This window comes from Cricetulus griseus, chromosome 3 (genome assembly GCF_003668045.3).
Source record: "Cricetulus griseus strain 17A/GY chromosome 3, alternate assembly CriGri-PICRH-1.0, whole genome shotgun sequence".
In the NCBI taxonomy this organism is placed as follows: domain Eukaryota; kingdom Metazoa; phylum Chordata; class Mammalia; order Rodentia; family Cricetidae; genus Cricetulus; species Cricetulus griseus.
Window position 1 is genome coordinate 93,931,218 of NC_048596.1, and position 26,825 is coordinate 93,958,042.

At 50.6% G+C, this 26,825-nt stretch overlaps 2 protein-coding genes across 2 annotated transcripts; both read left to right on the forward strand.

The window, feature by feature from the left end:
- Nucleotides 1-200: 200 nt before the first annotated feature.
- Nucleotides 201-20,000, forward strand: Dchs1 (dachsous cadherin-related 1). The gene is made up of 20 exons (XM_035442299.1): nt 201-2,048; nt 7,204-7,392; nt 7,484-7,715; nt 7,839-8,075; nt 8,306-9,331; nt 9,535-9,728; nt 9,944-10,040; nt 10,140-10,297; nt 10,488-11,349; nt 11,440-11,679; nt 11,802-11,927; nt 12,432-12,641; nt 13,742-14,620; nt 14,725-14,838; nt 14,990-15,201; nt 15,290-15,444; nt 15,641-15,771; nt 15,855-16,138; nt 16,484-16,622; nt 16,950-20,000. The coding sequence occupies exons 1-20, from the start codon at nt 264-266 to the stop codon at nt 19,559-19,561; spliced, it is 9,882 nt and encodes a 3,293-aa protein (XP_035298190.1). The 5' UTR covers nt 201-263; the 3' UTR covers nt 19,562-20,000.
- A 748-nt stretch (nt 20,001-20,748) lies between these two features.
- On the forward strand, nt 20,749-25,965 carry Tpp1 (tripeptidyl peptidase 1). The gene is made up of 13 exons (XM_027404961.2): nt 20,749-20,848; nt 20,963-21,034; nt 21,307-21,446; nt 22,799-22,949; nt 23,137-23,264; nt 23,408-23,586; nt 23,700-23,898; nt 24,041-24,229; nt 24,467-24,536; nt 24,743-24,863; nt 24,971-25,129; nt 25,305-25,430; nt 25,605-25,965. The coding sequence occupies exons 1-13, from the start codon at nt 20,805-20,807 to the stop codon at nt 25,743-25,745; spliced, it is 1,719 nt and encodes a 572-aa protein (XP_027260762.1). The 5' UTR covers nt 20,749-20,804; the 3' UTR covers nt 25,746-25,965.
- The last annotated feature ends 860 nt before the right edge of the window (nt 25,966-26,825 follow it).

Consider the following 26,825-nt stretch of genomic DNA (forward strand, 5'->3'; position numbering starts at 1 on the left):
TCCCAAGGAGGCCTAGAAGTGGATGAGCTCCTGCTCCAGCCCCTGCTGTTACTGAGCATGTCTGAGATTTGGTGTGGCCTGATTCCCAGTCTCTCTGACCTCTTAATCCTTCCCCTATAGTGACCTTTTTCCCTCTGCTTTTCTCTTAGGTCAGAGAGCCTGAACTGCAGCTAGAGTCCAAGTTGGATCTAATCCAAATCCTGAAATCAGGCTGGGCTAGGAGTCTGGTCTGGAGCTGGAGCTCCAGCTGGACTGCCTCTGCCATGCAGAACGTGCTGGGTGTTGAACTCTCCTGCCCTGGCATGAAGAGTTTCAGGACTCTTCTCCTGCTGCCACTGCTGGTGCTGTTGGGGGCCAGAGTGCCAGGAACCTGGGGTCAAGCTGGGAGCCTGGACCTACAGATAGATGAGGAACAACCAGCAGGCACACTGATTGGAGACATCAGTGCAGGGCTTCCACCAGGCACAGCACCTCCTCCCATGTACTTCATCTCTGCCCAGGAAGGCAGTGGTGTGGTCACAGACCTCTCTATTGATGAGCACAGTGGGGTGGTCCGTACAGCCCGTGTCCTGGACCGTGAGAGGAGAGACCGTTACCGCTTCACTGCTGTCACTCCCGATGGTGCCACTGTAGAAGTTACGGTTCGCGTGGCTGATATCAATGACCATGCACCAGCTTTCCCTCAGGCCCGGGCTGCCCTGCAGATACCTGAACATACAGCTCTTGGTACACGCTACCCACTGGAGCCTGCTCGTGATGCAGATGCTGGCCGCCTAGGAACCCAAGGGTATGCACTATCTGGTGATGGGGCTGGAGAGACATTCAGGCTGGAGACACGTCCTGGTCCTAATGGAGCTCCAGTGCCTGAGTTGGTAGTTGTTGGAGACCTGGACCGAGAGAACCGCTCACACTACATGTTGCAACTAGAGGCCTACGATGGTGGCTCACCCCCGCGGAGAGCTCAGGCCCTGCTGGATGTAACACTGCTGGATATCAATGACCATGCCCCAGCTTTCAATCAAAGCCGATACCATGCTGTTGTATCTGAGAGTCTGGCCCCTGGCAGTCCTGTCTTGCAAGTGTTTGCATCTGATGCTGATGCTGGTGCCAATGGAGCCGTGACTTATGAGATCAACAGGAGACAGAGTGAAGGCGATGGACCCTTCTCCATTGATTCACACACAGGGCTTCTGAGGCTGGAGCGCCCATTGGATTTTGAACAAAGGCGAGTCCATGAACTGGTGGTACAGGCACGAGATGGTGGGGCTCACCCAGAGCTGGGTTCAGCTTTTGTGACAGTGCATGTTCGAGATGCTAATGACAATCAGCCCTCCATGACTGTCATCTTCCTGAGTGCTGATGGCTCCCCCCGAGTGTCTGAGGCTGCCCCCCCTGGACAGCTTGTTGCTCGAATCTCTGTGTCAGATCCAGACGATGGTGACTTTGCTCACGTCAATGTATCCCTGGAGGGTGGAGAGGGCCACTTTGCCCTAAGTACCCAAGACAGTGTCATCTACCTGGTGTGTGTGGCTCGGAGGCTGGACAGGGAGGAGAGGGATGTTTATAACTTACGGGTTACAGCCACGGACTCAGGCTCACCCCCACTACGGGCTGAAGCTGCCTTTGTGCTACATGTCACTGATGTCAATGACAATGCGCCTGCTTTTGACCGCCAACTCTACCGACCTGAACCTCTGCCTGAAGTTGCATTGCCTGGCAGCTTCGTGGTACGGGTGACTGCCCAAGACCCTGACCAAGGTACCAATGGTCAGGTCACCTATAGTTTGGCTCCTGGCACTCACACTCACTGGTTCTCCATTGATCCCACCTCAGGCATCATCACCACAGCTGCCACACTGGACTATGAACTAGAACCTCAGCCACAGCTTATTGTACTGGCTACGGACGGGGGCCTGCCCCCTTTAGTCTCCTCTGCCACAGTTAGTGTGGCCTTACAAGATGTGAATGACAATGAGCCCCAGTTCCAGAGGACTTTCTATAATGCCTCACTGCCTGAAGGTACCCAGCCTGGAACCTGTTTCTTGCAGGTGGGTAGGCTCTGCCCACAAACTGTGGGCAAGAGTTTGTCTGAGGGCCATAGAGGACTTCAGAGCAGGAGCCTATCTTTGCAACTGTTGACAGTGACTAAAGCCAGAGGGTTTGGTCCTGTTCTCTGAGATCTAAGTCTGTGCAGATGGTGTAATGAGAAGATGAGGGTAGGGCACAAGAGCTGAGACCAGTAATCTTGGCAGTTGAGGAAATTAAGATGGGATGTGGAAAAAAAAAAGTGTCATGTAGTTTTAGGAGATGTTCTGCAGAGTTGCAAAGCTGCAGAGATGGAGTTTCCATATGGCTCTTATTTCCCAAGGGATAGGTTGGCATTTATGTTGCCCTCTGTGCTTAGTCCAATGTTAAGCTCTGCTGGAAGAAATCTCCATCCCTTCCCGTGCACGGAAGCCTTGATGAGACACATGGACTCAAGGACAAGGATGAGAAATAATAGGAACAATCTAGTAAGATCCTTGTGTGCAGAGAAAGAAGGCCTCTCAGGGAAGGGAGGGGGCATGAACCTAAGGATGCAGTCTGAGGCCATGTTGCAGAAATCTTTGGCCACCATGTGTTAGGACTTTACTTGGAAAATAAAGGAGATCATTGCAGTTTGAGCCAGGAAGAGCATGATTGGATTAAATGTTTGCTTTTTGTTTTAAAGTAGCTAACTGGCTTTAAGGGTGAGGGATAGATGGATCAATGTGTGAGTGATAAGTCACTCCTGAGCACTGTAAGCCTAGCAATGTGTTCAGAGCAGAGAACAAGGAAAAGAGATTCCTGTCCTCAGGCAGGACACAGGCTAGACAGGGAGACACACCAGTAACGAAATGAAATGCTTTGGGAGTCCAGAGGAGGGACCCGGAAGAACTAATGATACTTTTCTAAATGAATACTGTGTGAGATGTGGACTCCGACCCTGGCCTACAGAAAGCCAATAACCTCCATGATGTTAAGACTATACTGTTCAGGCTGGTCTCAGTTATACAGATGAAAAAGATTTGTTGGGGAAAAAAAGACAAATTAGTTAACAGGGTAGATTGCAGGCTTTGACTTTTTGTTAAAAATCATAAGAAGGACAACATGTCTTTTGGAAAGACGGCTTTGGCCACACCATGAAGTATAGCTGCAAGTGAGAAGACTGAGGGCAGGGAGGCCTCTTAGGAGACCAGTGCTTGATGTATAGCCAACCCAAGTATCTTCTCAGGGGCTGTCTGCTGGCCCAGACTTCCAGGCTAGTGCCTAGGTCTGGCTGATCTCTTGCCATCTGGCCAGATCCTGGATGTTTGCCTGCTTGCTGCTGTCTGGCTCCCACCACCCACTCTTGCATGTGTATACTCTTTTGGCCAGGACTAGTGGATTATTGCTTCCAAAGTTTTCCTCTCCCTGCTTGTTCCTGAAGCACAAGATCAACTTTCAAGGTGGTTTCCTGGAGTTTTTGCTCTTAGAAACAATGAAGGAAAGATAAAAATGCCCACTGGGAGTTCATAACTGTTACAAAGTCTTAGCACTTGATTTATTCAATGTACATTTATTAAATGTCCACCACATATGCCAGTCACTGTATTAGGGGTACAGAATATAGTAATGAATAAACTCAAACTGAATAAGTCTTAATTGGCAAAGAGACAGCTTACTGCAATAAGAAAACTTCCATGATGGGGTAATAGGCAGTATGGATGGTTTCCCAAAGCACGGGGACTTTTGAGTTGAAACCTAAAGAATAAAAGGGACTTTATAGGGCAATCAGAGAGGTGAAAGGCTCCAAGGTAGGTGACACCTGCAGAGGACTGAGAGAACCTGACTTGTTTAAGGGGCTCCTAGTCGTTCAGTATTGCTGGACCTTGAGATGTGAGATGAGAAGATGAGACTATGTGGAAAGGTGAGCCAGTGAAGAGCCCTCATCAATCCAAGGAATTTGTTTTTCCTATGTAAAATATTGAAGCTTTTTTTTTTTAAGTACAGGAGAAAAATGATCAAATTTGTCTCTCAACTGTCTGTTAGTATAGGCTAGTAGTTTACAGCTGGAGGCAGTTTTACCTTCCAGAGGAGACATTTAGCAATAGTTAGACAGTTTGAATTGTTGTAAGTGATGAGATGCTCCCAGTATCCAGTGGGGCAGAGGCCCAGGATGCTGTTAGCCACGATATAAAGCATACAATAGCTTCCAGACTTAAAAAAGTATCTGACCTAAATTGTCATATTATCAAGGTTGAGAACCCTTAATTTAGAATATGGATTGGAGGGTCAGACACCCATAAGAAAGGAGTCAGAATAGTCCAAAGGAAAATGATTCACTATAAGGGCAATAATGAAGACTTATTGAATCCCTGACTGATTGATATACCAGGCAAGGGAAAGGGAAGAATTAACTTCTGGCTCGAATGAGTGGATGGAAGAGTCAGCAAGTTTGAAAGGATCATGGGTTTAATATTGGACAGTTTAGATTTAAGATCACTGTGGGACATCCAGGTGGAGATGTTGAACAGGCATCTGGATGTACAAGTTTTCAGCCTAGGGGAATGGTCCCCTAAGCTTAAAGCTTACTAGAGATGGTTCCTGAGGCTGGGAAAGTGAAAGAGGCCTGTAGGGTGAAAAAAGGCCAAGGAAAGAGTCCAGGGAACAGGATGAATAAAAGCAGTCAGAGTACAGTAGGTGGAGAAGGGCAGGTGGTGAGGCTGAACCAGTAGGAGGAAAAGCAGTTTATGATAGTAGCGAGAACTCAGAGCAGGGGACGTACACAGGCAGGGTGTCAGGATGGGAAGATACAACAAGTTCAGAGTCTAGTAGGAATGTTAGAATTGGTAGAAAAGGGTCTTTCTTTTGTCCTTGAAATGGTGCATCTGATGAGAGCCAGGGGCCAAGTGTAGATAAGAGGAGAAGCATGAGGCTGCTAAAAGCATTGAGGCAGCATGGGAGAAAGAGCTGAGAACCTGCTGAAAACAGTCTGCATTTACAGAGAAACCTCTGAGCAGGGGGGGTCAGGAAATTCACTCCTGCCTTGGTCATTTCCAGTCAAAGGCCCCTGAGCCTTTTGGGGGGTCACTTCCTGACAACTTCCCCTTACCACTGTTTATTGCTTTCTTCCTGCAACAGAGTCAGAGGGCAGAGGTGTTTAACAGCTCCTGAAGGCAGCTGCAGCTGTGCTGCTGTCTGTGGGGATAGATGCAAGGGGGAAGTCCGTCTCCTGGGATATCCGGGCCCACAGCCACGGTAAAGAGCTGGAGCAGGAGCTGTTTCCAGGGTTCGGCCATGGCAGGGTCTTAATGTCTCTCGGGAGGATAAACAATGGCACAGACCATTTCTGTCAAGAGCCTGGGCAACAATCAGAAAACCTTGGCCAGCTTTCTTTCTGAGCACATTTTCTGGCTGAGAAGGGGAACTCTGAAGCTTCCTCTTGCAGCATATCATGACCCCTGAGGTCTCTCTACCCACAAAGAGCACTTTGTCACAGCCTGCAGCAGTCAGCCACCAGCTAACCCACTATGGAGGGCCTAGTGTGCACCCAATGTCTAAAACTGAGTGTGAAAGAAAGTTTTGTTACAAAGCAGGGTGATCAGAAGCCTCTTCCCTCAATGTACAAATATGCACAGAGCATGTTCTGTGTACCTGGCCCTATCCTAGGCTAACATACATGAGCGGCATCCAGAAACCACAGAGCAGACCCTGCAGTGATCGGATTCAAGTGTGTAATGAACACTAAAGTAAAGATTAAACAGATAAACTGGGATTGGTGGCACACTTGCAATCCTAGCACTTAGGAGGGTGAGACAGGAGGATCATGAATTTAAGGCCAATCTGAGCTGCATGGTGAGGTAGATCCCCATCTCTAAACAAAACAAGAGCTGGGCGTTGGTGGCACACGCCTTTAATCCCAGAACTAGGGAGGCAGAGGCAGAGGCAGGCAGATCTCTGTGAATTCGAGGCCAGCCTGGTCTTCAGAGCAAGTGCCAGGATAGGCTCCAAAGCTACACAGAGAAACCCTGTCTCAAAAAAACCAAACCAAAACAAAACAAACAAAAACAAAAACAAGACTCCATGCACATTAAGATTAAACTTAAAATATCAATCTTGTAACTATTTATCAACCAATTCTCTGCTTGATGAGGATAGTAGTTTCCTGGAGTCCTCTGGAATTAGAGTTGCTGCCCTGGGTACTGTACTTTGTAGCTGGTCTTTATTATATGCAGATTCATCTCTTTGTAAAATTTATTTGTAACCCAAGGCACATGCAGAGATAAGTCACCCAATATGTAGGTTCCCAGCTTGAGGTTGAAACAAGTGACATTTTGCTTCTTGTCTCAGCTCTCCTGTGACCAAGTGTCCTTTCTGAGCTCTGTTTTGGTTACACATTTTATTGTTTTTGTGCTTTCTATTAGTGATTTTGCTGTTTAAAACAACCTCCAAGTAGAACAGTACAGTTCTGCCTAGTGAGTAGAAGGCTGTGATATGCCTTTTAGAATAAAATATATGTGCAGGGCAGTGGTGGCATGCCTTTAATCCCAGCACTTAGCAGGCAAAGGCTGGCGGATCTCTGTGAATTCTAGGCCAGCCTGGTCTACAGAGTGAGTTTCAGGACAGCCTCCAAAGCTACACAGAGAAACCCTGTCTCAAAAAACCAAAATAATAATAAAATTAATAATAATAAAATAATAATAATAATAATAATACATGCATTTGATAAGCTTTGATCAGACAGAAGTTATAGTATCTAAGTATACCATGGCTGCATCTTTACTGTATTGTGTCTGTGAAGTCAATGCTAATGAATCAACACTATATATTAAAGTGCCTTCAAGCACACATCAAACAAGGTTACATATTGATGACTGCAGCTGTGCTGCTGCCCACAGGGATTCATGCAGAAGAAAGTCTGTCTCCTGGGATATCTGGGCCCACAGCCACAGTAAAGAGCTGTTTCCAAGGTTCAGCCTTGGCAGGGTCTTATTTGCCATTTAACAAAAAACAATTGTAACCAGAGCCTCCCAGGAACCTAAGGGGTGGGATCTGGCCTGGGTTTGGGTTTGGTCACATTCTAGTCCTCTGTGTGTGCATCATCCAGGGTCTTTGGGCTCCAGCAGTGCCTTCTAAACTCCATTTAGCTCCGACTTTTCTGACCAGCAAAAGGTGGCATCACTTACCCCAGCTTCTCCCCAGGTGACAGCCACAGATGCTGATAGCGGTTCATTTGGCCTCCTCTCCTATTCCTTGGGTGCTGGGATTGGAGCTTCTGGATCTCCCCCATTCCGTATTGATGCCCACAGTGGTGATGTATGTACTACCCGGACCTTGGACCGTGACCAGGGACCTTCAAGCTTTGACTTCACAGTGACAGCTATCGATGGGGTAAGTAAATGGACCTTGGCCAGAGATATTAGGGTAGTGTTCTCACCAAGGCTAGACAAGCCTACTGACCGATGGTTACATATTCCACCAGGGAGGCCTCAAGTCCATAGTGTATGTGAAGGTGTTTGTGGCTGATGAGAACGACAACCCACCTCAGTTTTATCCACGGGAGTATGCTGCCAGTCTGAGTGCTCAGAGTACACCAGGCACAGCTGTGCTGAGGGTGCATGCCCATGACCCTGACCAGGGACCCCATGGGCAGCTCTCCTACCACATCCTGGCTGGCAATAGTCCCCCACTCTTTGCATTGGATGCACACTCAGGTGAGGATCCTCCCATCACCAGGACCTGCTATCAACTCCTCCTCCTCACCTGCCTAAATAATATATTGTCTCCTCTTTCCCTATTCTTTCCCTCATCTACTTTTGCTTCTCTTCCTTCTCCAGGGCTGTTGACAGTAGCCTGGCCCTTGGCCAGACGGGCTAATTCTGTGGTGCAGCTGGAGATTGGGGCTCAGGATGGAGGTGGCCTGCAAGCAGAACCCATTGCCCGAGTCAACATCAGCATTGTGCCTGGAACCCCCACACCACCTATATTTGAACAACTACAGTATGTTTTTTCAGTGCCAGAGGATGTGGCACCAGGCACCAGTGTGGGCATAGTACAGGCACACAACCCACCAGGTATCAGATATCCCAGTACAGTCTTTCAGTCCCATCTCAGAGCAGCATACCACTGGGAGCTCTAAGACAAAACAGTATGGCACATGAATACCACCCTAATGCCAACCAATTTCCCTGCCAACACCTTCTCCTTTCCTAATACTCTGTAAAGCACAAACGTGGAGACTGTCCTTCTTGGGATTAAGACGTGACCTTTACCTCTTTCCTGATGTTTCTGTCTTTCTCCCTAGGTCGTTTAGGGCCTGTGGCCCTCACCCTATCAGGTGGGGACCCCCAAGGACTCTTCTCCCTCGAGTCACCCTCAGGGCTTTTAAAAACAATTCGCCCTCTGGACCGGGAGCTTCTGGGACCTGTCCTAGAGCTAGAAATTCGAGCAGGCAGTGGAATCCCTCCAGCTTTTGCTGTGGCTCGGGTCCGTGTGCTGCTGGATGATGTGAATGACAACTCTCCTGCCTTCCCTGCCCCTGAAGACACCGTATTACTGCCACAAAACACCTCTCCAGGGACTCCCATCTATACACTGCGTGCTCTAGACCCTGACTCAGGTGCTAACAGTCAAGTCACCTTTAGTCTACTTGCAGGAGGTGATGGAATGTTCACTGTGGACCCTATCACAGGCCACATCCGGCTTATGGGACCTCTGGGACCTCCAGGGGGTCCAGCCTATGAGTTGGAGGTGGAGGCCCGGGATGGAGGCTCCCCACCACGCACCAGCCACTTTCGACTTCGTGTGGTAATACAGGACTTGGGAATCCATGGACTGGCTCCACGGTTTGACAGCCCTACCTACCGTGTAGATTTGCCCTCAAGCACTACCACTGGAACTCAGATCTTGCAAGTGCAGGCTCAGGCACCAGATGGGAGCCCTGTTACTTATCATCTTGCAGCAGATGGAGCCAGTAACCCCTTTGGCCTGGAGCCACAGAGTGGGTGGCTATGGGTACGGGCAGCACTGGACCGTGAATCCCAAGAGTTGTACACATTGAAGGTGATGGCGGTATCTGGTTCCAGAGCTGAATTGGGGCAACAGACAGGCACAGCCACTGTGAGGGTCAGCATCCTCAACCAAAATGACCATAGTCCCCGCTTGTCTGAAGAGCCCACCTTCCTGGCTGTAGCAGAGAATCAACCCCCAGGGACCAGTGTAGGCCGAGTCTTTGCCACTGACAGAGATTCAGGACCCAATGGACGTCTGACCTACAGCCTTCGACAGCTGTCAGAAGACAGCAAGGCCTTTCGCATCCACCCCCAGACTGGTAAGCACTGAGACACTGTAGCGTCATCTCTAGACTGGCAAATACCCAGACAAGATCCCCAGCCTGGATCTTGACTATAAGCATCAGGATTCAGCCTGGAGTTTGGCCCTGGCACTTGCCCACATCCCAGCCACACCTTATCTGTAGTTCCCAGGCTCTGAATCCTTAAACATCCCATCCCAAATCTCCATCTTCACTTCCAGGAGAAGTAACTACACTTCAAAGCCTGGACCGGGAGCATCAGAGCAGCTTCCAGCTCCTGGTGCATGTGCAGGATTCAGGGAGTCCACCTCGCAGCACCACAGGCACTGTGCATATTGCAGTGCTGGACCTCAATGACAACAGTCCCACCTTCCTGCAAGCTTCAGGGGCTGCTGGCGGGGGCCTCCCTATACAGGTGAGTAAAGTGTCAGGAACATACTCTGAAGAGGTGTAAGAGATGGGAAGGGGTCTCCCCATTGAGCTGTGAGTACAGGTAAGAGAGACTACCTCCTAGAACAGGTGTAAGACAAAAGGAAGACAGTTCTGCCTATGCATAGGTGAATGAAAACCAATTCTGGGCTATTTTAAGCATTGGAAGGAGACAACTGTAGGTGAGTTGTGTTCCCACAGGTACCAGACCGTGTGCCTCCAGGGACACTGGTGACTACTCTGCAGGCCAAAGATCCAGATGAGGGGGAGAATGGAACCATCCTGTACACCCTAACTGGTATGAAGGCAGGGAGGAGGGAGCCTGGGAGTGATCAGGGCTTTCATGGCTGCCTTGCTCTAGTTGCCCAAACCTCATGATTCCTCTGCTTGTCCCCAGGTCCTGGCTCGGAGCTCTTCTCTCTGCATCCTCACACCGGGGAGCTGCACACTGCAGCATCCCTGATTAGAGCAGAGCGGCCCCACTATGTGCTAACTCTGAGCGCTCACGACCAAGGCAGCCCCCCTCGAAGTGCCAGCCTCCAACTGCTAGTGCAGGTATGGTTGTCTTTCCTAAAGCCCCCTGGTCTGGCCCTCTGGGTCCCTTCCTGTAGATCCAGCTTCTTGAGATCCTTGGACTATTTGTCAGTCCACTCTGACTAACCTTCCCTATTACCCAAAAAGCCAGCACAGACCCTCTTTTACACAGATCCTCCTGATTCAGTTTTCCCGCTCTGGTGCGCAATAGGTGCTTCCCTCCACCCGCACGGTGGAGTCACCGGATCTCACAGAACCTGACCCTACGGCGACAGTGCCTGTAGTCCTGACGGTGACAGCAGCTGAAGGACTTCGACCTGGATCCCTGTTGGGTTCGGTGGCCCTGCAGGAGACAGCCAGTGTGGGCGCACTTACCTACACTCTGGTGGGTGGCGCCGACCCCGACGGCACCTTTGCTCTGGACTCGGTCTCAGGTCGCTTGTACCTGGCTCGTCCCTTGGACTTCGAGGCGGGGCCGGCCTGGCGCGCGCTCACGGTGCGCGCCGAGGGGCCTGGAGGCGCAGGCGCGCGGCTGTTGAGAGTGCAGGTGCGCGTACAGGACGAGAATGAGCACGCTCCCGCTTTCGCGCGCGACCCCCTGGCACTGGCACTACCCGAAAACCCCGAGCCCGGCGCCACGCTGTACACTTTCCGTGCATCGGACGCCGATGGCCCAGGCCCCAACAGCGACGTGCGATACCGCCTGCTGCGGCAGGAGCCCCCGGTGCCCGCCCTGCGCTTGGACGCGCGCACCGGGGCGCTCAGCGCTCCGCGCGGCCTGGATCGGGAGACCACACCCGCGCTGCTGCTGCTCGTGGAAGCCACCGACCGACCAGCCAATGCCAGCCGCCGCCGGGCAGCGCGCGTTTCGGCGCGCGTCTTTGTCACGGATGAAAACGACAACGCCCCGGTCTTTGCCTCCCCCTCACGGGTGCGCCTTCCAGAGGATCAGCCGCCCGGGCCCGCGGCGTTGCACGTGGTAGCTCGGGATCCAGACTTGGGGGAGGCTGCCCGCGTGTCCTATCGCCTTGCGGCTGGAGGGGACGGCCACTTCCGGCTACACGCTACCACTGGTGAGAATTGGGCTCTGGATGGGAGGCGTGGAGGGTGCTGAAGTACAAGAAATACTCAAGTTGGCTACCAACCACCTTACTGCTGCCTAGGAGCGCTGTCCGTGGTGCGGCCTCTGGACCGTGAACAGCGAGCTGAGCATGTACTGACAGTGGTGGCCTTGGACCATGGCTCCCCGCCACGTTCATCTACTCAACTCCTGACTGTCAGTGTTGTTGACATCAACGACGAGGCACCCGCTTTCCCTCACCAGGAGTACAGCGTCCTCCTTCGTGAGAACAGCCCACCTGGCACTTCTCTGCTCACTCTGAAGGCAACTGACCCTGACCTTGGTAAGACCTGTAGGAATGAATTGTGAGAGGGATGGAGTTGGGAGTGAATTGTTAGAGGGATGAGGCAAGGCAATAAAAGAGATATTTGCCATCTGATCATCATCCATGCTGCCTCTCCTTAGGGGCCAATGGGCAAGTGACTTATGGGGGTGTCTCTGGTGAGAGCTTCTCTCTGGACCCAAACACTGGAGTTCTCACGACTCTGAGGGCCCTGGATCGGGAGGAGCAGGAGGAGATCAACTTGACAGGTACACTGACAGGACCTCCAGAGATGGTGTATACAACACAGCTCCTGTTACATTTTGGGAGCTTCAAGGGAGAGTGTAAGATGAACTAACATCTATCCTGCCATCACTAATTTTCCAGTGCATACTGTCACCACCAAGCCCTTTATATCTCCTTTGATTATACTGCAGCCACTTATCAGAGGAGCATATTGATATCAGCAGAGAGGTTAAGTGACCTGCTCAAGCTAACGGGGTGGAAGTGGCAGGGCTGAGAATTCAGTTCAGGCTTTGATACCTAATTTATTGTTGTTTCTGTCACATCATCACTAACTGAAGCTAGTTGCATATAGTCAGCATGGGACATAAAAAATAGTTTTCTGACATATATGTTATGTGTGCCCATGTGTGTGCTCCAGGGTATGTGGTGAGATAGACATTTTCTGTTTTATATGTGTACCTGGTGAACATACCTATGGATTTATCCATGGCATGGGGTAGGGTAGATCTTGTTTTCTTTCTCCACAGTATATGCCCGGGACAGAGGCTCGCCACCCCTGTTAACTCATGCTATAGTTCGAGTGACTGTGGAAGATGAGAATGACCATACTCCAACCTTTGGGAATACCCACCTATCCCTGGAAGTGCCTGAAGGCCAGGACCCCCAAACCCTTACCATCCTACGGGCCTCTGATCCAGACAAGGGGCTCAATGGACAGCTACAGTACCGCATCCTGGGTGAGAGGCGTCCAGAGCCACAAGACCAGCAACTACTTGCTCGGTTCTTGCTGCTTCTTGACCCTTGCCAGTTTATGCCAATATTTCTGTGTATCTTTTCCCTCCTTGTGTCTTCTATTTCTTTTCTGACGATCAGTGTACTTAAGTTACCTCTTCTAGTATCTCCGGTTCTTTATCTTTCTCTACATCTATTTTCTTTATCCTATTTCTTTTCTTGCTTGTCTCTCCACACAGAGTTAGCTGTTCTCAAACCTTTCAGTATCAGGGACTCTTAAAACTTTGTTTTATGTGATAGGGTCTCAACTACACTGTCCAGGCTGGTCTTAAATTCATGGCTGTCCAATTTCAGGCTCCAGAGTAGCTGGGATTACACTACTAAGCCTGCTATACTTTTAAGTTTTGAGAACCCCAAGGGTTTGTAGGTAGCACGTTAAAAAACAGTATTTGCTGTGTTTCATATTAAAACTTACAAAAAATTAGATATCATAGAGGGAACAAACAATTAAGGATATTGCTTGCTATTTCTGCACAGGCATAAGAAAATGTTAGGATTCCTAACAAATTGGTGAACAGTATTGAGTTTGCAGTTATTTAAATGTAACTAAAGGTTGCCAGGATAAATTGAGTCTCTGAAAATACACCTTGGGGGAGGCTGCCCGGGTGTCCTATCGCCTTGCGGCTGGAGGGGACGGCCACTTCCGGCTACACGCTACCACTGGTGAGAATTGGGCTCTTTACCTAGCATATTCTGGAAAATACAGAACACAAACACATACTCTGTTAACCAAATGATAATGCCATATAGCATCCACAAATCCAATTTTACATTTGTGAGACGAGAATGAAAAGACATGTAATGTTGAAGGAAAATTCTTTCACTATATTGAAAGGGTCTCAAGGGACTCTGGAGTCCCAACACCACACTCTATGTGCTTCATAGTAGTCTTCTTTGCCCTTGGTGTTTCTCTTTTCTCTTTGCCTTTGTGTTTCTTTACTGTCCTCCCAGCTCCCTTCTACTACTTGTATTCCTGTTGTTAGCTAGAAGTTATCCCTACTCATGGGCTAATATATACATGTTTGTGTGTGCATATTCTCTGCAGATGGCGACCCTTCAGGAGCCTTCACCCTAGATCTTACTTCTGGGGAGTTTGGCACCATGAGGCCACTAGACCGGGAGGTAGAGCCAGCATTCAAGCTACAGATAGAGGCCAGGGATGGAGGCCAGCCAGCCCTCAGTGCCACCTTGCTTGTGACAGTGACAGTGCTGGATGCCAATGACCATGCCCCAGCCTTTCCTGTGCCTGCTTATTCTGTGGAGGTACCTGAGGATGCGCCTTCAGGGACCCTACTGCTGCAACTACAGGCTCATGACCCAGATGATGGGGACAATGGCCGTGTGATGTACTACCTGGGAGCAGGTACAGCAGGGGCCTTCCTACTGGAACCTACATCTGGAGAGCTACGCACAGCTACTGCCTTGGACAGAGAACACTGTGCCAGCTATGCCTTTTCTGTGAATGCAGTGGATGGTGCAGCTGCTGGGCCCCTGAGTACCACGGTACCAATCACCATCACAGTGCGTGATGTCAATGATCACGCACCTACCTTCCCCACCAGTCCTCTGCGCCTCCGCCTACCCCGCTCAGTTCCTAGTCTCAGTAGACCAACCCTGGCTCTGGCCACACTCCGAGCTGAAGATCGTGATGCCGGTGCCAATGCCTCCATTCTATACCGGCTGGCAGGCACACCACCCCCTGGCACCACTGTGGACTCTTACACTGGTGAAATCCGTGTGGCTCGCTCTCCTGTAGCTCTGGGACCTCGGGATCGTGTCCTCTTCATTGTGGCTACTGACCTTGGCCGACCAGCTCGCTCTGCCACTGGTGTGGTCATTGTTGGAATACAGGGAGAGTCTGAGCGTGGACCCCGCTTCCCCCGAACTAGTAATGAGGCTGTTCTCCGTGAAAATGCACCCCCAGGTGAGTCCCAGATTTGAACCCCTGGAATGACTGGGGTTAGTCACTGACAATGTGGTGACCACAGTCCAGCCAATACCATGTTTCCTCTCTTGTCTTCCCGACAGGAACTCCAGTCATCTCCCCAAAGGCTGTCCATTCAGGGGGCTCAAATGGACCAATCACCTATAGCATTCTCAGTGGGAATGAGAAAGGGATATTCTCCATCCAGCCTAGCACAGGTAAGAAATATGAACAGTCTTGTAAGGAGAGAGGCTCCTGGAGGAGTAGGTTCTCTGGGCCAGAGGAGTTTGGTGGGAGGAGGAGGTTGCCCTCAGAGGAGGCTCCAGAGCAAGGAAAGGAGCTATCGCTGATGCAGCCTGTCTCCCACAGGAGCCATCACAGTTCGCTCAGCAGAGGGTCTTGACTTTGAGACAAGCCCACGGCTACGACTGGTGCTCCAAGCAGAGAGTGGAGGAGCCTTTGCTTTTTCAGTGCTGACCCTGACCCTTCAAGACGCCAATGACAATGCTCCCCGTTTCCTGCGGCCTCACTATGTGGCTTTCCTGCCAGAGTCCCGACCTTTGGAGGGGCCTCTGCTGCAGGTGTGGGGTGTGGTGGGAAGATAAGGGACAGGGCTGGTCAGACTTGTTTGTGACCACACCAGTGTCAGCAATTTTCTACACTTACTAGGTGGAAGCGGATGACCTGGATCAAGGCTCTGGAGGACAGATCTCCTACAGTCTGGCTGCATCCCAGCCAGCACGGGGTTTATTTCATGTAGACCCAGCTACAGGCACTATCACTACCACAGCTATCCTGGACCGGGAAATCTGGGCTGAAACACGGTGAGAGCTGGCACCTGTGGGTCCAAGACCCCATCTTGAGTGTGTATGGATTCAAGCCCTTTCTTGCATTTCTGTCACTCCCTAAGCCACATCTCAAATTCCTCCAAAAGCCAAGCTTTATCCTGAATCCTCCTTGCCCTTCCCAGGGTTCATTCCTATCTCTAGGCCCTGCTCCCTGACTATGCTCTGTATCTAGGCTGGTACTGATGGCCACAGACAGAGGAAGCCCAGCCCTGGTGGGTTCAGCTACCCTGACAGTGATGGTCATCGATACCAATGATAATCGCCCCACCATCCCCCAGCCCTGGGAGCTCCGAGTGTCAGAAGGTGAGGGCTGAGTAAAGCAAGAGGTGTAAAGGGCACCTGTCTTGAGGAGAAGGCTGCAATCACCTTTCCTTCGTGTTTGGCAGATGCACTGTTGGGTTCAGAGATCGCACAGGTAACTGGGAATGATGTGGATTCTGGACCAGTGCTATGGTATGTGCTGAGCCCATCTGGGCCTCAGGATCCCTTCAGTATTGGTCGCTATGGAGGACGTGTCTCCCTCACGGGGCCCCTAGACTTTGAGCAATGTGACCACTACCACCTACAGCTGCTGGCACATGATGGACCTCACGAGGGCCATGCCAACCTCACAGTACTTGTGGAGGATGTCAATGACAATGCACCTACCTTCTCACAGAGCCTCTACCAGGTACTAACTCTTTCTGGATGTCCCCATACCTGGGCCTGGGACTGTTTGTGTTGGAGCAATATAACAGAGGTAGAAGTAGCTAGAGTGGATGTTGAGGTTGATGTGGGAATGGGTGGGGAGTGTTCTATTTTAGGCCAACTTTCTGAGTCCTGTGAACTGCATCCAAGTTCTGCACTCTGTGGTGAGAAGAGAGAAGGTGTGCAGCTCCTATTCCAATACGAGGGAGTATGGTTCTATGTTGGACACCAAGTGTAGTTCATGGAGCCAACTTCCGGCTCATAAGCTAAGGGGAAACAGTAGCGCAGCTGGGAAGCTTGGCCTCCAATACTTTCTTTTACTCATCAGGTGATGATGTTGGAGCACACCCCACCAGGCAGTGCCATTCTCTCCGTCTCTGCCACTGACAGAGACTCTGGCGCCAATGGTCACATTTCCTACCATCTGGCTTCTCCTGGTGAGGGCTTCAGTGTTGACCCCAACAATGGTATGTCTTCCCTGTATCACTATTGGGTTAGATTTGGCAATCAGTCCTAACATTTGCTAGTTCATCATGTCTCGACTCCTGGATCTCTGACCCAGGGAGGACACCCACTGCCCCCTATCTTTAATAAAGGTCCCTTCTGACTGGCTGTATGTCTAGAAGCTGTTTTCTGAGCTCTGAATACTCAAGGACACTGCATACTGCCCCAGCATGTGGGCTGCTCCTAGGAGTCTGAATCTCAAAGCCATTGCCTAGACTCTGGAGAGTTGTTCTTGTTGACTCATTGACATCACTGAATGCTTGCTTCTTTTCCTGCCCTTCTCATCTCAGGAACTCTGTTCACAACAGTAGGAGCAGTGGCCTTGGGCCAGGAGGGGCCAGGAGTGGTGGATGTGGTGCTGGAAGCACGAGACCATGGGGCTCCAGGCCGAGTGGCCCGGGCCACGGTGCATGTTCAGCTGCAGGACCAGAATGACTATGCCCCAAGCTTCACACTACCACACTACCGTGTTGCTGTGTCTGAAGATTTGCCCCCTGGTTCCACCCTGCTCACCCTGGAGGCCACAGATGCTGATGGAAGCCGCACCCATGCCACTGTGGACTACAGCATCATCAGTGGCAATCGGGGCCGAGTCTTCCAGCTGGAGCCCCGACTGACTGAGGCTGGGGAGGGTGTTGGATCAGGTCCTCAGGCATTGGGTTGCCTAGTGTTGCTTGAGCCTCTAGACTTTGAAAGCCTGACACAGTACAATCTAACTGTGGCTGCAGCTGATCGGGGACAGCCACCCCGAAGTTCAGCCGTGCCAGTGACAGTCACTGTACTGGATGTCAATGACAACCCACCTGTATTTACCCAAGCATCCTACCGTGTGACAGTACCTGAGGACATGCCTGTTGGAGCTGAGCTGTTACATGTGGAGGCCTCTGATGCTGACCCTGGACCTCATGGCCTTGTGCGTTTCACCCTCAGCTCTGGTGACCCTTTGGGGCTCTTTGAGCTGGATGAGAACTCTGGTGCTTTGCGTCTGGCCCACCCTTTGGACTGCGAAACCCAGGCTCGACACCAGCTTGTGGTGCAGGCAGCTGATCCTGCTGGAACACACTTTGCTTTGGTTCCAGTAACAGTTGAGGTCCTAGATGTGAATGACCATGGTCCAGCCTTCCCATTGAACCTGCTCAGCACTAGCCTTGCTGAGAACCAGCCTCCAGGCACTCTTGTGACCACACTACATGCAATTGATGGGGATGCTGGGACTTTTGGTAGACTTCAGTACAGCCTGTTGGAGGCAATGCCAGGACCTGAGGGTCGTGAGGCATTTTCACTGAACAGCTCAACAGGGGAACTTCGGGCACGAGTGCCTTTTGACTATGAGCACACAGGAAGCTTCCGTCTGCTAGTGGGTGCTGCTGATGCTGGGAATCTCTCAGCCTCTGTCACTGTGTCAGTGCTGGTTACCGGAGAAGATGAATATGACCCTGTATTCCTGGCTCCAACTTTCCACTTCCAAGTGCCAGAAGGTGCCCAGCGTGGCCACAGCCTGGGTCATGTGCAGGCCACAGATGAGGATGGGGGTGCTGATGGCTTGGTGCTCTATTCGCTGGCTACCTCTTCCCCCTATTTTGGTATCAACCAGACGACAGGTGCTCTGTACCTACGAGTGGACAGTCGGGCACCAGGAAGTGGAACAACCACCTCTGGGGGTGGGGGCCGGACCCGACGCGAAGCACCTCGGGAGTTAAGGCTGGAGGTAGTAGCAAGAGGGCCTCTGCCTGGGTCCCGGAGTGCCACAGTGCCTGTGACTGTGGATATTACCCACACTGCTCTGGGCCTGGCACCTGACCTCAACTTGCTATTGGTAGGGGCTGTGGCAGCCTCTTTGGGAGTTGTGGTAGTACTTGCTCTGGCAGCTCTGGTCCTGGGCCTTGTTCGGGCACGGAACCGCAAGGCTGAGGCAGCCCCTGGTCCGATGTCACAAGCAGCACCCATAGCCAGTAGCTCTTTACAGAAACTGGGCCGGGAACCCCCGAGTCCACCACCCTCTGAACACCTGTATCATCAGACTCTCCCCAGCTATGGTGGGCCAGGAGCTGGAGGACCCTACCCTCGTGGTGGCTCCTTGGACCCTTCACATTCAAGTGGCCGAGGCTCAGCAGAGGCTGCAGAGGATGACGAGATCCGCATGATCAATGAGTTTCCCCGTGTGGCCAGTGTTGCCTCCTCCCTGGCAGCCCGAGGCCCTGACTCAGGCATCCAGCAGGATGCAGATGGACTGAGTGACACATCCTGTGAGCCTCCTGCCCCTGACACCTGGTATAAGGGCCGAAAGGCAGGGTTGCTGCTGCCGGGTTCAGGAGCCACTCTGTACCGAGAGGAGGGGCCTCCATCCACTGCTACAGCCTTCCTGGGGGGCTGTGGCCTGAGCCCTGCACCCACTGGGGACTATGGCTTCCCAGCAGATGGAAAGCCATGTGTAGCTGGTGCTCTGACAGCCATCGTGGCTGGTGAGGAAGAGCTCCGTGGCAGCTATAACTGGGACTACCTGTTGAGCTGGTGCCCTCAATTCCAACCTTTGGCCAGTGTCTTCACAGAGATAGCTCGGCTCAAGGATGAAGCTCGGCCATGTCCTCCTGCTCCCCGTATTGACCCGCCACCCCTCATCACTGCTGTGGCCCATCCAGGAGCCAAGTCTGTTCCCCCAAAACCTGCAAGCACAGCTGCAGCCCGGGCCATCTTCCCACCAGCCTCTCACCGCTCTCCCATCAGCCATGAAGGTTCCCTGTCCTCTGCTGCCATGTCTCCCAGCTTCTCACCCTCACTGTCTCCTTTGGCTGCTCGTTCCCCTGTTGTCTCACCATTCGGGGTAGCCCAGGGCCCCTCAGCTTCAGCACTCAGCACAGAGTCTGGCCTGGAGCCGCCTGATGACACAGAGCTGCGCATCTAGCTGTGGCCCTAACTGGGCCCCGACCTGGGATACGTACAGTGTCCCCAAAGCAGGCCCCGTTCTCAGCCTGCCCTGGGCAGCCTCAGATCATGACTGGCCATGGGGAGGCCACCACCAGTCCCCAAATCTCCACCCCAAACTCTTATAGTTGGGACAGGTCCCACATTTTACCCCAGTCTCCTCAGCACTAGGACCACAGAGGGTCTGTTGGTCACTGACCTGTGTCCAGATCCAGTGTGAGGAGAAATAAGAATGAGGCAACAGCCTTGGTTTCTCTTCAGCCAATCCTTTCTGTCCTGCACCAGCACCCTGCAATGGAGCTGAGACTTTATTTATTGGGGGGTAGGGGGATGGGGGAAGTCCCTCCAACCTGTTAGGACCCAATTTCTTTGGGTTCCTTTGACACCCCTGCCCCTGCCCAGAACAAGTGCCAATTCTCACTCTGGAGCCTTAATAAACTGCAGTTTGTATCCAGCCTCCGGCTCTGTTCTGTCAGGGTAACCAGAAGTCACCTGGAATAGTACTGTGGATACCTGGGATACATACAGAGGGATGGAATGCACCAGGACATCTGGAGAAGGGCTGGCACTGGGAGCTCAGGAGCCTAGCCTTGGTCTCTGAAGTTTTTTCCCTCTAACATGGGCAGGAACTAAGATGTAGTAGTCTCCAGGAGACACTGGCTGAATAGAGAGAACTTGAGGGTTCTAAGCCTGAGGGTCTAGAAAATGTGGGGGTGGTTACAAGAGCAGGTAAGTAAAGAGGTCCTCAACCCTGCCCATGCATATACACCTTGGAACCATGAAATGTCCACATTAATAAGAGCTCACCTTGTTGAGTCTTTGCTAGTTTGCTAGGTCAAACTCAGCTATGTGGTTTGCTTGCTTTATCTCAGTATACATTTTCACTCTCAAGTAAGAGGTAGATTGCTTTTATGTAACAACAGTCACTGAATTTTAAATTAAGAAACCTAAGCTCTGAGTGCTTAGTTTTCTAATATTGCACAGCCAGGAGTAGCCCACACCTATGGACTGTCACAGCTCACTCCTTTGTGATTTCTGGAGAGACAGACTTGGGTAGCAGGTGAGGAGCCCTAGGCTCAGATGCTCAATACAGCAGAGGAGGAATTCTGGTAACAGCCACAGCATTCAAAACAGCTCATTTGGGAGGGAGGAGTCAGCTGCGTCACTAGTTACTAGGCAGGGAGATCGAGGAGGTGGCAGATAGTGCTCATGTGACTTGTCACATGACTTCAGATCAGCCGAAATCCAAAATGGGACGCCAAGCCTGGTGAGAAATTGAGGTGGGAAGGGTAGCTAAAGGGGTTTACTTTAGAGGGGTTACATGTAGAGGGAATACAGAGGTGGTTCAGCTCCTGATGAAACCCACGTGCTGTCCCTGCAGCCTCCTAGGGCTCCTTGCTCTCGTCATCAATGGCCAATGCACGTATAGCCCTGAGCCGGACCAGCGGTGGATGTGAGTTGATTTAGTACTGCCTGTGCCTTCCCGGTACACTTCTCTGCAGCCACTGACTTGGTCCTAGCTTCCCTCACCCTTATACTGCTCCTACTGCCCACTTTCCAGCCTTATCTGCCACCCCTTAGGTTTAATCTCTCGCCTTGACCTCCTCTGAAACTTATCTGCATCTGGGATCCCACCCAAAGTCTCAGTTCTTAATTCCAAACTCTCCATGATCTGGATGGAATTCCCATCTATGAGCTAACCAAGTCATATCCCTGACCCCGCAGGCTGCCCCCAGGCTGGGTGTCTCTGGGCCGAGTGGACCCTGAAGAAGAGCTGAGTCTCACTTTTGCCCTGAAACAGCAGAACCTGGAAAGACTCACGGAGCTGGTGCAGGCGGTGTCGGATCCCAGCTCTCCTCGATATGGTGCCTATCAGAAGTGGGGGCAGGAAGTGGGAGGCAGGAACAGGCAGGCACTGGCTGGTGCAGATCATGTAGGGTCATGTTTCTGGTATGACAGACAAACAGCAGTAACTGCCACATTCACATACACACACACCCCAAATCTTCCACTTGAGTTCTTCAGTCTTAAAAGTAATTAACAAACCTAGGCCTAGTGGCTTGATGTAGTAATCCTAGCTACTCAGGCTAAATCAGGAAGATTTTGAATCTAAGGCCTGCCTGGGCCTTAACTATGTAGCAAGACTGTCAAGATATTTGTGTGTGTGTGTTTCTTTTTTTTTTGGGGGGGGTGCTTAGGTAGCTCATCTGTAGGGTACTCATCTAGCATGTGCAAAACCCTAGGTTCAACTTCCAGTGAGATGAGTGTAGGGGTGGGGTAGATGTGTTTAAGAACACGTTTTATAATCAGATCTAGATTAAAATTTTGACTTCTACTTACTAGCTACCAAATGGAGAAATAGCACTTAGTATGTATAAGTGTTTATCAAATCATATCCTTCCCCTAATGTTGTATCTACTCCTGCTTCCTCTGTTCCAATACTGAAGTTGCTAGTTCAACTCCTAAATTGTCTTTGGATTAATCCACCCTGGCCATCCCTCTTACCACCAGCTCGGTTTATTCTCTCTCCTGGACTCCTGCCCAGCACCCTGACTGGTTTGCAGTTTCCTCTCCTTTACCCCACTCCCTAGAGCACTTCCCACACTATTCCAGAGCATTCTTTCTGATGGTCAGGCTGGATTGGATCCTTCCCCTGCTTAAAGTCCGGCATTGTGAGGGTGTGTGTGTGTGTGTGTGTGTGTGTGTGTGTGTGTGTGTGTGTGTGTGTGTTTTTTTTTTTTGGTGTCTGCACTGTGTGTGTGTGTGTGTGTGTGTGTGTGTGTGTGTGTGTAGAATGGAAGAATGGAGATGAGGGAGGGGCATCCTCAGGTCAACCAAGTAGCTCCTTGCATGCAGGAAAGAATGACTCACATTATGTTGTTTAAAATCAACAAGTATGAAGATCTGAGCTAAATTAGATGGTTCTGTATAATTGGCTCCAAAAGTTTGGAAAAAATTCTTTGAAGATAAGCTTAAAGTGGGACATTTAAAGTTTATTAGCCTCCTTGAATTTTTGTGACTGTGGTAGTGCATGCTGTGCATATTTCCTGGCCGTGACATTCCACGTCTCTCCAGCCTTCTCTCCCCTTAGACTTCCAATATACCTATCACCTGCACAGTCCTCCTTGGGAAGTCTTGATGTCTACTGACTGAGGTCCAAACAAGCAACCCAAGAGAGCCACTAATCAAGACAAGATCCTCTTCTGAATCCCTGCAGGAAAGTACCTAACCCTAGAAGATGTATCTGAGTTGGTCCAACCATCACCACTGACCCTGCACACCGTCCAAAAATGGCTTTTGGCAGCTGGAGCCCGGAACTGTCATTCAGTGACTACACAGGACTTTCTGACTTGCCGGCTGAGTGTCTGGTGAGAAGTAATGATTGCCCCATGGAGTTATTTGTCCCACCAAAGAGACAAAATGCCCCCAAAGGAGGAAGTTGAAAGCTTGTGGAGAGCCTGTGGGTATAGCTAATGTCTGAGGAGATGACTGGCTGGTAAGTGGGGCTCAGGCCACTTCTGCTCCCCTCCATGCTTCCTATTTTCTGACTTCCAGGCAGGCTGAGCTGCTGCTCCCTGGGGCTGAGTTTCATCGCTATGTGGGGGGACCTACAGAGACCCATGTTGTAAGGTCCCCACATCCCTACCAGCTCCCCCAGGCCTTGGCCCCTCATGTGGACTTTGGTAAACCCAATGGGGTTGGTGGAGGTTGGGGAAGGCAGATCTAGAGGCTGAAGTTTAGATGCCAAAGAGGCATAGGGTGTTGCCAGTAGTAGAGTAAGTGGTAGTATCTGTAAACCTTCCTTAAGCCTGACTGCTTTCCACAGTAGGGGGACTGCACCGTTTTCCTCCTACATCATCTCTGAGACAACGGCCAGAGCCACAGGGGGGAAAAACTGTTGGCCTTCACCTGGGAGTGACTCCATCTGTGCTCCGTCGGCGATACAACCTGACAGCACAAGATGTGGGCTCTGGCACCACCAATAATAGCCAGGCCTGTGCCCAGGTGAGCCATGTAAAGCCCTGGGGTCCTCACAACCTCCTCAAGATATCTTTAGTGCCTTACTACCCTGGGGCCCACTCTCTGATCCATGACCCCTGATTTAACTGTTTCCACAGTTCCTGGAACAGTATTTCCATGACTCAGATTTGACTGAGTTCATGCGCCTGTTTGGTGGCGATTTTGCACACCAGGCATCAGTAGCCAGAGTGGTTGGAAAACAGGGACGAGGCCGAGCTGGGATCGAGGCCAGTCTAGACGTGGAATACCTGATGAGTGCTGGTGCCAACATCTCCACTTGGGTCTACAGTAGCCCTGGTATTACTAACAGAATTAGTTGGGGTGGGGGGAATGGGTTGGTGTAGGCTGTTGATCTCTGCTTCATTTTATCAAGGGGATTCAAGGAGAGTCTAGCAACTCTTTGATGACCATTGGTATCCCTTCTTTTAAAACAATCCAGGCCGGCATGAGGCACAGGAGCCCTTCTTGCAGTGGCTCCTGCTTCTCAGCAATGAGTCAACCTTGCCACATGTACATACTGTGAGTTATGGAGACGATGAAGACTCCCTCAGCAGCATCTACATCCAGAGAGTCAACACCGAGTTCATGAAGGCTGCTGCTCGGGGTCTCACCCTACTTTTTGCCTCAGGTAACCTTCTACCCTAAACTTGGACTTCCCACCTACCCAATCTGGACATGTTGCCCTAGCTGACACTTCAGCCTGGTTTCTGACTCATAGTAGGAATTCAGAGCCTTAACAGGGCCTGACATGACCTGTAAACCCTGACCTGCAATAAGAGGTGACACCTATATTTCTTCTCTGGCATATGAGTCTACACCCCAAGCTCTCACCAACTAATCTGAATATTCAATATGTCTCTCCCAGGTGACACTGGAGCTGGGTGTTGGTCTGTCTCTGGAAGACACAAGTTCCGTCCTAGCTTCCCTGCTTCTAGGTAAGCACCCCTCAAATCTTTCACTTGTGACTTTGACCCCACCAGGTGCCGCTATGGCTCAGCCTTCAGCTTTACCTGTCTCTCAGTAAACCCTGTATGCAGGTTTTTACAGTCTTATTCCCTTTTCCAGTAAGACCCAGACCATACCCACCCATCTCCAGACATCTTGGGGGTCACCCACTATCTGAATACTGTCTTTTCCTTAGCCCCTACGTCACTACAGTAGGCGGCACTTCCTTCAGGAATCCATTCCTCATCACAAATGAAGTAGTTGACTATATCAGTGGTGGAGGCTTCAGCAATGTTTTCCCGCAGCCTTCATACCAGGTTTGTGCACGTTCATTGGATATATGGAGGGTGGGGTGAGGATCCTCAGTCCAGCAGTCAGCTGAACTGGCTACTGACCAATACTCACACTCAGAAATGTCCTGCAGGAGGAAGCAGTGGCCCAGTTCTTGAAGTCCAGCTCTCATCTACCACCATCTAGTTACTTCAATGCTAGTGGCCGTGCCTACCCAGACGTTGCTGCACTTTCTGATGGCTACTGGGTAGTCAGCAACAAGGTCCCCATTCCATGGGTATCTGGAACCTCGGTGAGAATCATCTTGGTTCTGAAACTTCTACGCAGGAACTACCCTCAATCCCTTACCTATAAAATCTTGCACCCAGAACCCCTGACTCCTTAGACTTCTGACCTTTGCAAGCATCATTCCTCAAAAGTCTAAAAACTCTGAAACCCTGACCTATTCTTGCATCTCCATCTTGCAGGCCTCTACTCCAGTGTTTGGGGGAATTTTATCCTTGATAAATGAACACAGAATACTCAATGGCCGCCCCCCTCTTGGCTTTCTCAATCCAAGACTTTATCAGCAGCATGGAGCAGGACTGTTTGATGTAAGTGTTGGAGGAAAGAGGGTGGATGTTGTCAGAGGATATGGGTAGGAATAATGTGAACTTGGGGCATTTTTGCTTTATGGTATTGCCTCTGTGATATGAATATAAATAAGGTGCAGTCTAAGAGTATGGGTACCAGCATGCCCAGATCTGATGTTCACTACCTCTTCCCAGGTAACCCATGGCTGCCATGAGTCCTGTCTGAATGAAGAAGTGGAGGGTCAGGGTTTCTGCTCTGGTCCTGGCTGGGATCCTGTGACAGGTTGGGGAACTCCCAACTTCCCTGCCCTACTGAAGACTCTACTCAACCCTTGACCCTTTCTTGCTGGGAAAGTAGAATTGTCCCCTCTGCTACAGGAGAAGGCTTAGTCCCTTATTCTGCCTCAATGGAAGCCCTGTGAAACTCTTAACTCTTGCCTCCTGCAGCCATCTTTTCCCTAACCCTCAAACGCTGTGAGCAGCACTTGACTCCCAACCCTACTGTGCTGCATCAAACTCAGGTCTCCTAACTCAACAAGATGCTATAACCAGGTTATTTTGTCTCACCCTTCCCCATCTTCCTCTTTCCAACTTGAGATGTGAAAGGAAGATGAGGAGGTTGTCTCCCATTATTGATACTAGCAGGCCCTGGGGGTGGGGGTGGGGGATGGGGGGGTGGTTACCACCTCTGCACTGACTGTATGCTCTGTTTCTCTTCAAGTTTCCTTCTCAATTCACTGGAATGAGACCTTTGCTACTAATTGTTTAGTCTTTCTTCCCCTGGCACTGAGGTGTAATTGTCTCCCTGACATTTTATCCAGTATACACTTCTCAATCCTTGTTTTATGCTTTTTTTTTTTTTTTAAAGAACAGGTTGCCAACAATCTCATATTCTAAAGACAGTTAAAAGTTTGTAAACTCCAAGTGTTTTAAACATGTTCTCATTGGCAAAATTTCTCAACAAAATAAACAGGTCGTTACAAATGGATGTCACCTTTAAATTTTGCTTCAACAAATTTTTTTAAATTTACATTTTATTTCCCCCTTCTTGGCTACAGTAAAGCAACATTGGGATATTTGCAAACATCTAGCTTCTGTGAACTTGGGCTTTCGCTCTTTCCATCAGTTCCCTGTTCATCCTTTTTCCTTAGCCTCCAGTGCATACCCACTCTAACCATACCAGCTAGCCTCCTTTTCTTCTAACTCCTGGAATTCAGTGTTCTTCATTGCTCCAGCCTTAATTTTTTGGCTCTTATTTCATTCATCATCCCTAAAACACATCACTGACATCTATATCCACAGTGATTGATACCTCAAATGTAAGATACCTCAATACTTCATTTCCCTCCTACCCAAACCTCAACTACTTCATTTCTTAGTATATAATTCAATGCCTCTTTCAAAACCTAAAACCCT

Bases quoted from the DNA above. Each gene is read 5' to 3' on its own strand.
- Dchs1 (XM_035442299.1), top strand. From the start codon at position 264: ATGCAGAACGTGCTGGGTGTTGAACTCTCCTGCCCTGGCATGAAGAGT. The intron at 9,332-9,534 runs GTAAGCACTGAG...CTTCACTTCCAG, and splicing joins TCGCATCCACCCCCAGACTG to GAGAAGTAACTACACTTCAA. The intron at 15,772-15,854 runs GTGAGGGCTGAG...CGTGTTTGGCAG, and splicing joins GGAGCTCCGAGTGTCAGAAG to ATGCACTGTTGGGTTCAGAG.
- Tpp1 (XM_027404961.2), top strand. From the start codon at position 20,805: ATGACTTCAGATCAGCCGAAATCCAAAATGGGACGCCAAGCCTG. The intron at 21,035-21,306 runs GTGAGTTGATTT...CTGACCCCGCAG, and splicing joins GAGCCGGACCAGCGGTGGAT to GCTGCCCCCAGGCTGGGTGT. The intron at 23,899-24,040 runs GTATTACTAACA...AAAACAATCCAG, and splicing joins TTGGGTCTACAGTAGCCCTG to GCCGGCATGAGGCACAGGAG.